This window comes from Taeniopygia guttata, chromosome Z (genome assembly GCF_048771995.1).
Source record: "Taeniopygia guttata chromosome Z, bTaeGut7.mat, whole genome shotgun sequence".
Classification (NCBI taxonomy): Eukaryota; Metazoa; Chordata; class Aves; order Passeriformes; family Estrildidae; genus Taeniopygia; species Taeniopygia guttata.
The window spans coordinates 59337235-59353078 of NC_133063.1; the positions used below are offsets into that span (position 1 = coordinate 59337235).

The 15844-nt window shown below is 36.6% G+C and overlaps 1 protein-coding gene across 16 annotated transcripts in view; it reads left to right on the forward strand.

Annotated features, from left to right (window-relative positions):
* The window catches only part of MAST4 (microtubule associated serine/threonine kinase family member 4), a 278548-nt gene that overhangs the window by 213676 nt on the left and 49028 nt on the right, over positions 1-15844 (forward strand). For 13 of the 16 annotated variants that reach the window (XM_072922412.1, XM_030258923.4, XM_030258925.4 and 10 more), the window contains 6 exons: positions 3037-3106; positions 5516-5536; positions 6243-6321; positions 12357-12514; positions 13750-13825; positions 15277-15486. In XM_072922412.1, the coding sequence (XP_072778513.1) occupies positions 3037-3106; positions 5516-5536; positions 6243-6321; positions 12357-12514; positions 13750-13825; positions 15277-15486 (614 nt within the window). The remainder of the gene's footprint in view (positions 1-3036; positions 3107-5515; positions 5537-6242; positions 6322-12356; positions 12515-13749; positions 13826-15276; positions 15487-15844) is intronic. The other 3 variants (XM_030258924.4, XM_030258926.4, XM_072922417.1) reach the window with 1 other exon arrangement.

The window sequence follows — 15844 nt, forward strand, 5'->3', positions numbered from 1 at the left end:
TCATTAATCTGGTATTCCCTCTGTCCTAACAGAAAGTCATTGCATCTGAAACTCTTTGTTTTGCAGGTAGACAGCTATTAAAATACATTAATAGTATAGAGTGGCTGTAATATGCTTTTTTAAAAAGATTTGGAACATCTTTCCTCAGTGGCAAAGGCATAGGATTTCTTGAAGCTACTTGCAAAACAATCACAGTTTAATTGTCTTGATACAGTTTTCTTAACAATAGGTGCTTGCAAAATGAGTCACACTGTGTGTTGTTGTGAAGCAGAGTATTGTTCTGGTACGTTGATTGCCTATTCATTGTGTCTCCCAAAGGATGCTGGAGTTAATTATCTAATGTCTGGCCACCAGTCCAGTGTACTTTACTGAATCATACACTTGGGCAGTAGTCTCACATAGACATACTATAGGTCTAAAACATACAATACAAGCAGATTTCAAATAACATCAGGCTTTGACTCATCAGCAAGCCCTGCGCATATGGACAAGAGGTAACTGGCACTAGGTTTTATTTGAAAGTCTTCCAGGTAGTGACTTGCAGATGGGTGGGTGAATGCCTTGATAGATGGAGGTGTATGTAGGACTCTGCTTCCAACCTGTCTTGCTGCTCTGGAACACTACACCTTAAACCTGTAATAGCACTAGCTGTTTCTCCAGTCATTAGGGGTTTGTATTCTCATTGTTTCTAGGTTTGTCTGAGTTGTTCCAACTTCTAGATAAACCTTCAGGATTTAGTATCCAGGTATTATGTGTATGGCATCATCAGTCTTGTTATTTTAAAAGCTGATTTGCTATTGAAAGTAATGCTTACAAGTTGATTTTCCTAATAACAGGATGTGATGCTCTTCCTGAGTAGGACTTTGATTTCTTAAGGTTTTATCTGTAAGGAAGTGATCTATGTTGATTGTAGCAACAGAGTTTGAAGCACTGTGACTCCACAAATCCAAATCCACAGTGATAACTATAAAATTGCTGCATTATTTAATAATATTTTTCTTCATGATGAAGTTTTTATGTATATTTTAACTTATGGACAGTAAGGTATGTCCTTGATGTATGTTTAAAATATGTTTATATCCATATGTAACTTCAGCTAGCAAAAAAAAAAAAAAAGGAATTGGTTTACAAAGCCACATATTCTGATATGTAAAACTGTTTCCTGTCAAAAGGTGTTTGTCTCACTATGTTAAGGCTAATTCTGTGCTCTTCTGTCAGAGTTCAAGGTAGCTTCCTTGTCTTTTTTACTTCTCTAAGCCACAACACACTCCAGATTACAGCTGATTTTTTTCTAGCGCAGTGGTTATGACCATATTTTATCTGCACAGTGTTACAATTTTTTTATTAGCATATCTTTGTTAAATAATTTCTGGTTGCAGAAAAAGAAATCCAGTTAACTGTTAAATTGAATGAACTGTTGCTCTCAGTAATTTGGTGTTACTGCTGATGCAGGGTAAGAATAAAATTTTTTTAGTCCCCAGGTAAAGATGGGTTTCAGATGCCTTCTGCTCCAGCCCATTCAGAGAATGAAAATCCTTGCCACCTTGAAATTATTGAGGCCCTCAGGAGTGTCTGAAGGGTAATGAAGAAGCTTGGGTCTTAAGGGGATGCAGAGAATGTAGGAAGGATGTAATTCTGCCATGATAGATTAATGGGCAAAAAAAACTTGGAGGTATTGGCCAGTGAGAGAGGAATCTATGTCTCTTGAGGCTGTGGAAAGAGCAGCTGCAAAAGCAGGTCAGCACAGCTCAAAAAGCATCTTGCATCTGCTTCTAGACAAAAAAGGAGGGGAGTAGTGTGGTCATGTGTGTTGATAGCGGTGTTTGCTACCTAATCACTTGATGATTATGCTTTCCCATATAGAATTAATGCAGTCTGTTATGGGCATCACTGTGATAAATGCAATGTTCATTCAAACATTTGAATAACAGTCAAGGCCATTTGAAGCCCTTTAACGACTCAATTTTTTGTGCTGGCCTTTTCACACATAGGTAATAATTTTCTCCTCAAAAATTACATGTTGTTTCTAGCTGGCTGCATAGGAGCTGGATTTTTTTTTATCAGTTGCTATTGTTACAGTCTTATTTATGTTCAAAAATAAAATGTTACAACAAAGGCATTACTTTTTTCTATTTTCTTGTATTGCTGCTACAGTAATTTTAAAGAAAAGTTTAAGGAAAGATTGATTGTTAGATGTATGCCACTACTACTTTAAATTGGATCCTTTTAGCTTGTTTGGAGGGGGGTTGGTTGTTCTTTTTATTTGGTCTTTAGGGTTTTTGTGCGTGTTTGGGGGGTTATTTTATAGGTTTTTGGGGTTATTTTAGAGGTAATTTTTATTCCTTCTAAAGGAAGGAATACAGTTTCTCCTCTAAATGTATGGGCTGAGGGGTGGATGTGGCAGTAGCAGCGCTCAGCAGCTGCTGCTCTTCTGCACTTATGCTGGTCCATAGGAGGTGTTCTGTTAGGAAGGAGTAGCAAACCTCAAAGTTGAAACCTATTCACAAAATGCAGTTAAGGGAAAAAAAGTTCAGTTCAGTTCTCCTTGTTTGTTTTGGAGATAGAAAAAATGAGCAATAAAAAAAATTTGCAAGGAAGCCTGTGAAAATGCTGTAGAGATTTTTTATATGAAGTCTAAATCTGTTTGATAATGGTTTTTCTATCTGTCATTATTTTGTTTGATATTTTAAAAAAACAGTCTTTTTTTGTCACATTAAAAACCTGTTCTTTCAAGCTAATATACTGGTTTCTGTAAACATTAATTATCAAATTGTTTTGAGAATTTTCAAATTAAAATGCCGAATGAACAGTTCTCTGTGAGTTACAAAATCCAGTCACTAAAATTCAGTATAAATGAAACATGAGTCAAAGTAAGATTCTGTTTCAGAATTTATTTTCAGAGAGACTATGCAAAAAGAAATTCTGAAATTAATTTCTAACCCACTGGAAATGCATGCATTAATATGTCTGAACATTTAATAGCTTCTCTTCACCCCACCATCTAAGAATAATTTTTTTGTGTATCATCTCCAACAGGAAACAGTCCTCAAGACAGCCCTAGGAATTTCTCTCCCAGTGCCTCTGCTCACTTTTCTTTTGCACGAAGGTAAGAAAGAGCTTGTTTGTCGTATTCAACACACATTTTGCATCGAGGAAATGTTGTATGCAGGTACAAAAGATGATTGCAAATACATCTGTCAGGTCTGTCACTTAGAATAGTAAGTATTCGCTCATTAATGTAAACCATTTTAAACCTCAGCGGCAACAAACTACTAAATGTGTGATACAATGTGAGCATATATTTTTGAATTAAAAAAAATAGATTAATGATTTAGTTGTAATGAATCTGATTCAGACATTATTGTCTTACCTACTGAGATGTGGGGAAGTTTTAAACTACTTTGAAGGTTTCTTCCTATATATTTTTAATTACATAAGAAGTTCATTACTTAGAAGATCACTCTAATACAGGTCCTGATTTTACTGACAACAGCAATACCATTACCATACCTTGAATACCTGTCATTGACCTGCTTCAATATCTATACCAATGTCTGTGAGACAGTAAGCATTGTCACAGGAGTGTTGTGAGGATTAATTAATGTTAGTAGAATTTTTGAAGATCTAAAGTGAATTTGAAGTGATCTATGAAGTAAATTATTGTTAAATGAGCCATAACCAAAGTTGATAGCGTATCATGGGAGACTGCCTGTTTGTGCCAGTGTGGTTTCCCATCACTTCACACATTGTCACCTTACTGCAAATAATATGTTCATCAACTCTTAGGTCTGTGAAGGTAGGCAGAGTTCATATGTTTAGCCAGGAGTATATATAAAAAACAAAATTGGAATGCTTAAGCAATGTCAGACATGTAACTGATGGGTTTGCACTGAGCTATAACTTGCCTGTAAAGTTTTACGTTACTTTATTTTTGGAGATCAGTAAAGTAGCACACAAAAATTCTCAAAAGGAAGTGCAAGGAAATGGCTTAACTATTTTTATTAAAGCTGTGAAGGGGTGAAAACTTGCATAATTTTTTAATCTGAATCTATTTAATTTGTGATAGTAGATCTTGTCAATCTTTATAATAGCTTGTGATGCTGGTTTTTAAATTATCTTAAGAAAGTTAAGTATTTCTTTTGAATCTACTTCCTCTTGATAGTTTTCCTTTTGTCAGAGATACTATCTCTTCAGAGATTACATTTGTTTGTGAGCGTATTTTTAGAAATACTCGTTAGCTCCAGAAATAGATTATAATGGAAAACGCAGATGTGAAAGATCAAGCATTGCTTAGAAATGCAGCAGCCGGGATAGTTTTCCTTCCCCACCCATAATCAACAGAAATTTTAAAACATTATACTTTTGCAAACCTTAAAATTCAGAATTAATGAAAAAAAAAAGGATTTGTTTTCCAGTGTTTCATTTGGATTTTGATATCTCTAAAGCCCTGTAATGAGCTTTAAAGTGATTATTTAACTGAAGGGAATTTATCTGATTGAAAAATATCTCACCACTTCAGTGGGATTCAAGAAAAATACTTAGAGCAGTTTTCTGTGGAAACTGGTTTTGTTCTGTGTTTATATTGAAAACGAACCTGTGAGTAGGTGACAGGACTGCCTTTTCTAGAGCGGCTGGAAAGTCAGTCAGGCCATACTTTAGGACAGAAGCAAGTGGTGTATCAAGAGTCCAGGCGAAAATGCTGTAGGGGCTTTTCTCCCATAATCCCTTATGATACCTCCTCTTCGCCCATGTTTGCTTCCCAGATCGCTTTCTGTGGTAGACTGTCTGCACCCGTGACAGGCTTTGTGTGTGATTCAAGTACCCTATTCACTGTGAGTTACTCAATTAAGAAACACTTGCTTTCTCACAGATGCAGAATACATGGGTCTCACTCATTTTTAAACACTGCCTAAATTCTTTCAGTTGTGAACAGCTAAGCCAAATGAAGAGGAAACTACTTTTAGACTGGTGCGTTCATCTGGAGGTATATCTTACATACCTGGACAAATAAGAGAATGTTAAAGAATGAATTAAGAACAAGATTATGGCAGAGGTGGAAGTTTTTTCCAGAGTTCAGTATTTGACATAATTCGGAGTTTCTAGCACATGTGCTTTTCATATTTAATACTAATAATGTACTGTATTTCCTTTTCTTAAACTTTATGTATACAAAGTCTCCGCTTTCTGATTGTAGTTTGTGGAAGAATAAGTGGATGTATTGGAAAGAAGCAAGGGGCTTTTTAGACTTTGAACTTGAAGGAAGGGACCTCTTAAACCTCTGAGGTTTAAGATTACTGATTTAACATGACTTCAGTTCTTTGAAAATACACTTCAATTAACCTTCAGTTCTTCCGAATTTCACTTTTTGTGTCAGACTTGGTAGATACTTGTAAAACAGGTCTTCAGTTCTCCTTTCTGCACTGTGATACCGTTTGTTAATAAAAACTTGGCCTGTTTTGTTATTTATATATTATTTTGCCTTTTTTTTAACACATTTGATTCAATTATATTGCAGTCATGGTCATCGAAATGACAGGTAAATTCTACCTTCTCAAAAATCCGCTTAGTTGATTTTTTGTTTGCCACTTTGAATGTTGAAGTTCATGTTGTCTTTGTGTAGATCACCTTAGACAATGAAGAACATACATCAGGCTTTGGTTATAATCTGTATTTTATTTTTTTATTCTGAGTGAGCATGATTTTTTTCTGAGGATTTGTTTTTCCTGATTCATGTATGTGACATTTAACATTTAGACTTTGTTTTGCCTAATCATTAGCCTTCTAGTTTGCTGATATTCTCTGCTGATGCCACTGAAGAATGCACTGTCTTTCTGTCTCAATCAGACTGTGATGATTACTCTGTGGATCAGAGCACAGTGGTCTGCATTTGTTCACAAATTTTTAAATTTTCTTCTCATTAATTTTCATGTTATGGACCTAAAAGTTGTGGGCTTCTTGTTCATTTCTGTTTGTATTAGCTACAAAGTCTGTGGAGCTGTTAATTCTCTTTGTGGTTGTTTCATCTCATAGATTTTTAACTATAAAGAAAACCACAGTAAAAATAATTCATCCTTGGTGAATGCTTGTTTACTGTGGTGCTCTGTGGAAGTATACTGTTTGTTAAAACCCCTATTTGTATCATGCTTTTGGGATGCAGTTTTACACAGTAATACTTGAACAGATGTTACTGCATTAGGATACTGTAGTGTTCTTTTGACTAACCTCTGTTTCATAACTTCCAGGACTGATGGTCGCCGCTGGTCTTTGGCTTCTCTCCCTTCTTCTGGCTATGGTACAAATACACCCAGCTCAACTGTTTCTGTAAGTATCTTACAGAATACTTTTTTTTTTTTTTTTTGCTGTGCTGATAGATGTCTTTTGCATGCTTTAGCTTGTCAAATGTAGTATGCTTCTCTTAGGAGAAGACAGTGTAGGTTTTGGTGTGTGTGTGATAGACATAGAACTAAGACATGATAGGAAGCTGCTTTACTTCCCTGAAATAGAAGAAAGCTTTACACAATGTATACTTTGCTTAGAGATAACTTTTTTGGCAGTGAATAGCATTCAACTGCCCCCTTTAGATCTGCCTTGTTTTAACCATATAATAGTTAGGTATTAAGTCTTAACAGAGGCTGCCTTGATGACAGGACGAAAGAGAAACTCTCTAAGGCAGGGTTGATCTGTCCTGGGTTAGACTGCTATTTTAGGATGAGATGAATCACACATTAGCCTTTCTTTTCCTTTGGCAATTGTGAGATGTTAGTGCATGATAATAGGTTAGATACCTAGCCTTTTAGATGGCTGTAGTCAAAATAAAAAGAATCCTTTGGGATGCATAATAGAATAAGTTTAGTCCAAAAGGTAAAATTTAGTTTACTATTTTTTACCTTTTGAACCAGGTGTTTCAGTGTGATTTTGGTGGTTTAAAAAAACAGCTGGGAGTTAAACTCCAAATAGGCCACCTCCATTTTCCCCAACCTGCTCCAGTGAGAGAGGGATAAAGGTAGAGACTATGGGTTGAGATAACTACAGCAGAGACTATGGGTTGTGGTAACAGAAAACCTACAGCTAAAGAGTAGGAGATGTGCAGTAATGGTAACAATATTAATAACAAAATTTACAAAAGAGAAGGTGCTTTACACACAAAAGGCGTTCAGCACCTCAGCTCAGTTCTGTGTGGCTGCTGAGACAAAGACAAAATGGCATTTGCTCTTTGCGGCTTGTGTTGCCCATCCCTGAGGCTGGAAAAAGAAACAATGAGGGACCAATCCCTAGAAAAGCTGGGTTGTCCATGTCTTGCTGTCTGTCATCAGACCACTGGGCTCAGCTGTGGTTGTCAGTATTCAGTTGGGTTCGGCTCAGCTCTCCTCAGGCTTGTTTCTGCCAGTCTTGTGTCAGCCCCCTGCCATACCTGTACATCTCATATGCCACAGGGATCCTGCTCCAGGACTTGGGAGCTGGCCGTGGGAGAAACACCAGCCTCTACTTTGTGCTTCTGCATATCTCTGTGCTGGAGAGGAATGACAGTCTCAAGTTACAACCTAGAGCAAAGCTCTTGGTTGTGGTAGTCACACCTGAGAGACTGTGGAGAATGCCTGCTTTGGAAATGGCAAATAGAATTGACATTTTGACAGAGCACATAACTTCAGTGGAAGACTTGGTTTGTGGCAACTATGGCTTGTCAATGTTTTATCCCTTATATGTCTATAAAAGGTATTTTACCTTTTATGAATAGCCCATTTTACTAAATGGGTAGTAACTGATTTTTTTTAAGCTGTTTCTTTGACAATTAAAATAGGCTTTCTCTTCCTACTTCCAGTGGCTTTGTTCAGTTTCTCTTGTGAAACAATTGAATTCCAAATTCCGTAAAATGATGAAATATGACCATTTTGTGTTATGATAAACTCTTACTTTATTTTTGTCCACAAAGGCTTCTGGAAGGACAATTCTATCTGTCTTAAACCATGTTGAATAATTTCATGTATCTTAAGAACTTATTCTCTAAAGCACTATTTTTGACCTCTGCTTTCTTTTCTGTGTAGATATTAGTTTTGCCAGTTTGGTTTCACATTAATTCTGTAAGCAGTTTTCTTTAGGGCATGTTTGTATACCTCTTATTGGAATTAGATCAGATATGCTGTGCTCTTCACCTAAAATATATCAACATAAAGGAGTTTATATCAAATTAAAGAATTGTCATAGAAACACTGTCACTGTTGCAAGAAACAGACTTGTGCTAGAAAGGAGATTAAAAGCTGTGTCAAAACCAGATCAAAATACAGTTTTAATTTTCTGTCCATATTCATTTCTTTGATATCTAAGTTTTAAAATGGTAGTTCTAATTAATATACTTTCTTCGTCACTTAAGTTCACTAGCTGCTGTAGGCATCCTGGAATGTGGAGCAGTTTTACGTGGTATTTGCATATGCTATCCATACATTTATGGAATTAGATATCTTAACTTCTGTAATACATCATTGTTGACCTACCTACCCCATGATTATTTCTGACTAGAATATATAAATAATAATGTACTTATATGTCTTCCTTACCATTAAGTAAACATGTAATTTCTTACTTGTAATAAACCTGTTTTTCTAATAAATACATGTTAATTTTGTTGAAGAAAGCAGTAGTAGAGAATTCATGTCATAAATACCAATGGTGTCCCACCCTTAAGAGTAAGGGATCACCCAAGATAGGTAAATTCTTGTGGTTGAAAGAAATTACAGAACTCAGATGAACTAGAAAAATTCACTGTGTTTTATTTGTAAATTACACACTTGGCATAGAAATTGGTACATTAGTCTCTGACCTGCTATATGAGCATGTCAGTGGGTTTTGCATAAAGGGGTGAGGGGGAAGGGAAACAAAAAAGGAGGATTGAGAGGGAGGAGGAGATCACCAGTGCTGGTTCCAGCATTAGTCCAGCTGCTGGGATATCTTAGAATCCTGGGGATGCCTGAGGCTTGTGTGGGGGGTACTGTTTTATAGAGAAACCCTGAAGGTTGGTTTCTCACTTTCTATGCAAATTACTTGTCACTCACATTCCAGTCTTCCAGGTCCTTGTGGAAATGGGTCAGAGGGCTTCAGGGGTCTTTGGCAGTCTTGATTCTCCCCTGGTCTACAGTCTGTGCCTGCTTCTCTACCTCATTTCTCTGTGCTGTACTGAGCTGTGCTTATCTCCAGGAGGTAGATCAAAGACCTTTGTCCCAGAAAAGTGCTGTCCTACCTCTGTATGGCCCCTTGTCCAGTCACATCTTGTTCTTTCTCACAGCATGTTATTGCCAACAGTCCTTGGCTGCTGTTACCTAAAGTCCTTGGTGCCACAGCCACCCTGCTACTGGTGTTGGAGACAAACACATTAGCCTTTATTGTCTTGGCTTCTGCAGTATCTCATGGTTCGTTTGCCCAAGAATTTACTACTGCTTATAAGCCCTGCAAAAGCACTTGGATAGCATTTGAATTCTAAGTCTAGTGACTATTTCTTCACTTCTTAGAGATATTTTTCACTTTCTTCTTTTACTCCTGGATGATACATGTGTATCACAAAACCAAAACTAGAAGTGCACCCATCTAATTGATTTCATGTACTTTTTCAGCATCTGAAAGAGCTAGCACAGTTCAGCCTTCTCCTCCACATTATTACTTATTATTAGATGAAACGAGAGACCAGTTCTTACAACACTGTAAATGTACATTTGCAATACTCCCTTTTCAGTGATGAATAAATAAAATTCACATTAATTAGACATGTATCAACTAGTGAGCAGAAAGTTTTTACACATCGCAATAGAGCACAAGTCTGTTCTTCACAAGCAAGTGAAAGACAAAGTAGGGCCAAAGTGTCTGTAGTTACCACAGTTATGCTGAGGTGAGCGGAGCTCACCATTTGTTACCTTATTTTTTGTGTTTGTTTTTTAATATTGAAAGTGATGGGATGGATAGAATTGCCTATTTAATGGAAGGTCATGGATTTAGAAGTAGTGCAAGTACCACATATACAAGTTATCACAACAAAATCAAAATTAAAATACCTTCTGCTTGATTATTCAGTTGAAAAGAAGCTGTTGGTGTGTCGTATTATAGCACAGTAGGATCAAATCTTGGCAGTTAGAAAATGCAGTTGAGATGATTTTGTCTTCTAGGAGAGCAAGCCTTATAAAAGTGATGAACTGAGACAAGCTGCATATTTTTCAAACCGGCATTTCTGTTTCAGAAGAACATTTGTGTTTTCATTATACACTACAGTTGAACATATTAAAAATATTTTTATTAATGTGTGATTTTTGGAGCATTAATTGTAGAATGCCAGGAGAACTATTAAGTTTTAGAATTTTGCTGTAAGAATTTGGATTTGTACTGAAATAAGAATTTAGATCACCAAAAAATGTATTTTGTGCCTCTGATGGTCCTGATAAACTGAGAGTGGTTAGCATTAGAAAGATCCTCACTTCAGTCATGATCCTCACTAAACTCTGTGGCACCTTATATGCATTATTTTCCCACTGACCTTCCCATAATCCCCTGAAACCATAGAGATAGAGAATAGCCACCTGTGATGCTTTGTATTTGGAAATTCTCTTATGCTAGAGTATCTTTTATTTTACAGAGCATCTCTGTGGGATATATGCTGTGAGGTTAACTGCAACTAGCTGCTATAGTGTGAGATAAGAAAGAATTTACGTTATCATGCTGTTTGCTGAATTATGCATGGTGGTGTGCTAAGGCAGAATTTCATGCATGGGTTACTGTAACTCAACAACTTACTACCTATCTGATAAGTTCTCAGTGTGGATGCCTCTTAGCCCGCAGGAAAGCAAGGTAACACAGTCTTGCAAACTTCAGCTTATTCTGATGTAGTGTGGCATTCCCATGTCCTTCTTAGCCTTTTCTGCCAGTGGGTTTTATTATTTTTTGCTTTTAGGAGATGACTTCGTGAGATCTAGTGTGATAAGAAAACTTTTGCTTCTGAGAGTTAGGATATTATCCTTTACCACACAAGTTGCCAGGAGATTAAAAAGACTTCCTAATTTCTGTACTTAACAGCCTGGTTGTTACCAGCTGATCTTAGCAATGCAGGGGCAGTATTTGTACAGTACAGAAGTTTATTGATTTCCCTTGCTAGAAATCATGTAACAAAGAAACTCTTTACTGTGTTTGCCTCCATTAAAAGAGCACCTAGGCAGGGCCTTGGTGTTCAACAGGAGAAATCAGATAAGCAGTAATGGGCACATGTAAATTGATACACAAAAGAAATTAGTTTTATTGAGAAATCCAGCTGGAGCCTGAAGAGTTCCAGAAAGATACTCAAGTTTTTCAACTTCTTCCCTTCAGTGGGTTAAATATAGGGAATGTCTGCATGATATTAAGTAGCTTTGTGCAGTTGTACAAGAATATTTATGAATTAGCTAACTTGGAAACTGATTTTGGTACCAGAAACAGTAGAACATTTCTCTGTTTGTCAGTCCACATTAGCAAGGCTGGTTATTAATGATTTTAATTATGTACGTGTTCTTTAAAAAGGGTACCAGATCCAGGTTCACAGAAAAGTTCAAACTTCTACCTCCAAACATCTAATGTGGCTCAGGTAGAGCTGCATAAAAACCCTTAAAGTACATAGTATGGTCATTTGCACTGTTTATGTAATGCAGCTCTGTACATGAAATGTTGCAAGGGTGGTTATCGTGGTGGTACTGCCATTTTCATATCTGTCCGTGTCTTCCAGTTTTATACTAAATGGATAGTTTTAGTGTAACTCCTTTCACTTTTCATCAGCCATATAATGTCTTGGTAAATGTATTGAGTTCTCTCACTCTATTTTCAGTGTACAGTTTTTATAAGTTATTAGTGTATTTGGTTTTTTCAGCCAAATTTTAGATAGTATTTAATTTTATTTTTGAGAGCATTAGTAATGTCTTAAATATGGATAATGAAGTACCTTTATTATGAAGATTTACAATTGGCACTGTGACAATAAGTTGTACTTTGCAGTTACCATACTATGCTGTCCTATTCCAATAATAAATTTTCAGCAGACTCCATTTTAGCTATGCTTCTGTATCATTGACATCAGACATCACCTTTGCATTAGGAAATTTAAATTTTTGAAATGCAGTATGTCTTCTGGAACTGAAGTGGTTCTTTTTTTTTTTAATATTTACTCTATACTTAGTTCATGAGTTTGAGAGTAATTATTTATTTTCTTCTTTAAATTGGTAATCAGGCACGAGAAACAGTAACTATAATTTTTAACTTAAATTACATTATTCATTATTCATGAGCACCAAATATGGTATTGAAAATGGTCTTTTTTTCACTCTAATGGAAACTTGTGTTTTCTTGTGCTCTTGCAGTCATCCTGCTCATCCCAGGAGAAGCTACACCAGTTACCATACCAACCAACACCTGATGAGCTACATTTTTTGTCTAAACATTTCTGTACCACTGAGAGCATTGCCAGTGATAATAGGTGCAGGACAACTGCAATGCGCCCTCGGTCCCGAAGTCTCAGGTGAGATGTGTATCTGAAAATAGGGTGAATACGTGAATTTAGATCATGGTGTTTTACACTGGGGATCTGTACTGGTTTTGAAATGGCTGAAATACAAATGTAACTGAGGCTGAATGAAGAATAGTCCTTTAAATATTTGCTCTGGTTTTGGTCATGACTTACTTCAGTGGTAAATATTAGGATAGGTCTTAATGTGAAGGCAACTAACCTGCAGAGACTGTCTTGATGACTTAGTCATTAATGATATAATTGTAGTGTTCCTTTTCTGAATCTATGTACCTGCTCTGTTCTCAGTAGTAGCCTGTGAATGTCTGTAACAGACTGCCTGTATCAGTTCAAGGACTTGCTGTTGTGATATCCATGACAAAGTTTAGTGTTCGGTTTTTAAGAATACCAGAAGCCAGATTTAGATTCACAGAATGATTTAAATTGGAAGGGACCTTAAAGATTATCTTGTTTCAATCCCCTTGCTGTGGGCAGGGATATTTCCACTAGACCAGACCTTCTAGACAGATTGCATGGACCAGAATCACCAACACAGGAAATCCGTATTGAGATTTTTTTTTTTAAAGTGCTTTGTAGTGGACAGTGAGGCTCATGATAGAAAAAAATAATTTTGTAGGTTTGTGAGGTCTGTGGGTATCTTTTATAAATTGTTTTCCTCAGAGTCTTGTGGGTTTTTTTACAGGCACAGTGCTCCAGCTTTGTTTGACATGTGCATATATATGGCATTATTTGTGGGAAGTTAACTGCCTTTATCTGCTGGTCAGGTTGAAAATAGATTGTTTTGATATATTTTTTCAAATTATCTACTTAGAAAAACAAAACTCAAACTCATTTTGTACTTCTTCACTTACAGCTACCAGAGTTCTTGGTCAGATCTTGCTATTTTGAGTGTGTCTAATATTCAAAGGTACAGGTATAAGACCAGTTAAAAAGCTCTCTGTTGCCCTTCTGAGGAAAAGATAATGTTCACAAGGCTTCATCTGCCTTGAAATACAAGTACAAACTGGGAGAAAAACATGGTTAGCACTTAGATGTCAAGTGCATTAAATAATCATGAGAACTTCAAGAGAAATAGCAGAAAGGAACCAAGTGTATTATTGATCGCAGACTGTACCATTCCTGTGAAGTCTGTGCTGACTTTTTGTTGCAAATAAACCATACAAAAATATAGGAACTAACTGTAGTTCATGCTGGGACAAGTGTAAAGGGATAATTTGTTTTGCTTGCAGCCCTGGACGTTCTCCTGCTTGCTGTGACAATGAAATAATTATGATGAACCATGTCTACAAAGAAAGGTTCCCAAAGGTAATGAACTATATTTAAGATACCCAGTATCTAAATTGGTAGGCAGCATAGGTTCTAAGTAAGTGGTGCTTTTGTTACGAGAAGTAATGATCCAGCCCTGTAATGGCTGCCATTAAGCATCACTGAGCGCTTACTGCAACAATAAAATCATGATAAAGAAAACTCTGGCTGAGAACTGGACATTGATTTGGCAATGCAATGCTGCCAAACTGGTTTTGAAATTAATCATGCTGGTAAAATACTCTACTGATTGGAATCTCATGATACATTGGATTTCAATAGGTGGTGTACTTGGGCAAATGCATACTGCATAGTAAAGCAAAACCAGTTTCCAGTGCTAAGTCTTGAGAAGCATCTGTTGTGATACACGAGCAGATCCTTTGGTTAGTGCCATTTCTTCATTTTTCCAAGCACTTGCTATATACTTTACATACATGTATATGCATTGTATTCATTGATCTAATGCACTTAATAAGATCAGTACACAGAACACAGGGAATCTCACTAGAGAGGAGGACATTTTGCTGTCCTGTCAAGAGATCTTGAGACACAGATGAGTTCCTAGATGCAGGTGTGTATGCATGCAGCTTGAAGCACTGTACTCTTGGTTGCTCCTAGGATTTTGGTTACCCCTGGAAAATAAAACATGGTAGTGTTCCTAAAATGTGAGTTGAAAAAGGGGAAACTTCTTTGCATTTCTTTATATAAATATGAAGAAAGATTTTTCAAGATTTGTAGAGTAATAGAACAATGATATGAAGTGTGAAGAACTCACTCATCTTACTGTTTGAGATATGAACTAAGGTGTGTGGGATTACTGTAATAATAGCAATAATAATAATAATTGTTGTTATTACTATTATTCAAGGGTTTTTTTCCAAGCATCTGCAGTTCTGTGAGAACCAGAAAGTTGATTCTGTAAAACAAATGCATCTGGGAACCTACAGACATGTTTGGCAGGACCTGTGAGCCTGTGGTACTTTTAATTAGTCAAATGAGCCTCATTTAAACTCTGCTCAGTGAAATATTTTTGTGGCCTAACCTGTGTGAAAGTAGTGATTATATTCTGCTGTCTAGTATATGCAGTTTTAGCAGAAAAAAGTAGACCCCTATGAGTTCTCTTTTTTCTTTTTTATATATTTCCACTTTGCTTTGACTTAAAAGCTTTTTAGTTCTGTTAGTGATTATCACAAGATTAGCACATAGTTGATCACCATTGGCAGACAGACTGGGAAACTGTGTAGTAGAACAACAAGGCTGTTGCTTTTCTGTACTGGTAATGTGGGGAAATGTCATCTGTCACTTTGCCTTTGTGTACTTGCCTTTTGGCTTCAGTCATTTCATGCATTCCAGCTAGGTAAATTCTTATGCAGTATAGAAATGTTCTAGAGTCAGAAAGGCTGTTAGTTTCATGTAGAGCTGAGTTGATGTGTTGAACTACTTTTCTATAGGCCACAGCTCAGATGGAAGAGAGGCTTCAGGAGATTATAACAAATCATTCTCCAGAGAACACCCTTCCTCTGGCAGATGGAGTGCTCAGTTTTACCCACCATCAGATCACAGAACTGGCTCGAGATTGTTTGGATAAATCTCACCAGGGCCTCATCACATCACGATACTTCCTTGAATTACAGCAGAAGTTAGACAAATTGCTACAGGAGGTATGATCCATGAGACTGCTGTGTGTTTGCCTGAAAAATTGTTTAAATCTGTTTGCCTAAGACTTTTCTTGAATATTGTCTTGAATTACAATTGTTTACTCAAGTAGTTGTCAAAGTCATATTCATAAGATGCTTTAGTCTACATAATGACTCCTACAAAAACTATAAGGCAGCCTGGCATATTGGTCTGGTATAGATGGGTTGTAAAGATTCCAGAAACAACAGCATTATGTGCTGCAGTTCAAGTTGTAGATTGCTTACAAAAATGTGTGCATAAGGCCCAGACAGGGCTGGCTATTCCATTTACTTTAAATAAATGAGGTAACATACACACTTTCCTTTTATCTACCCTACTGTG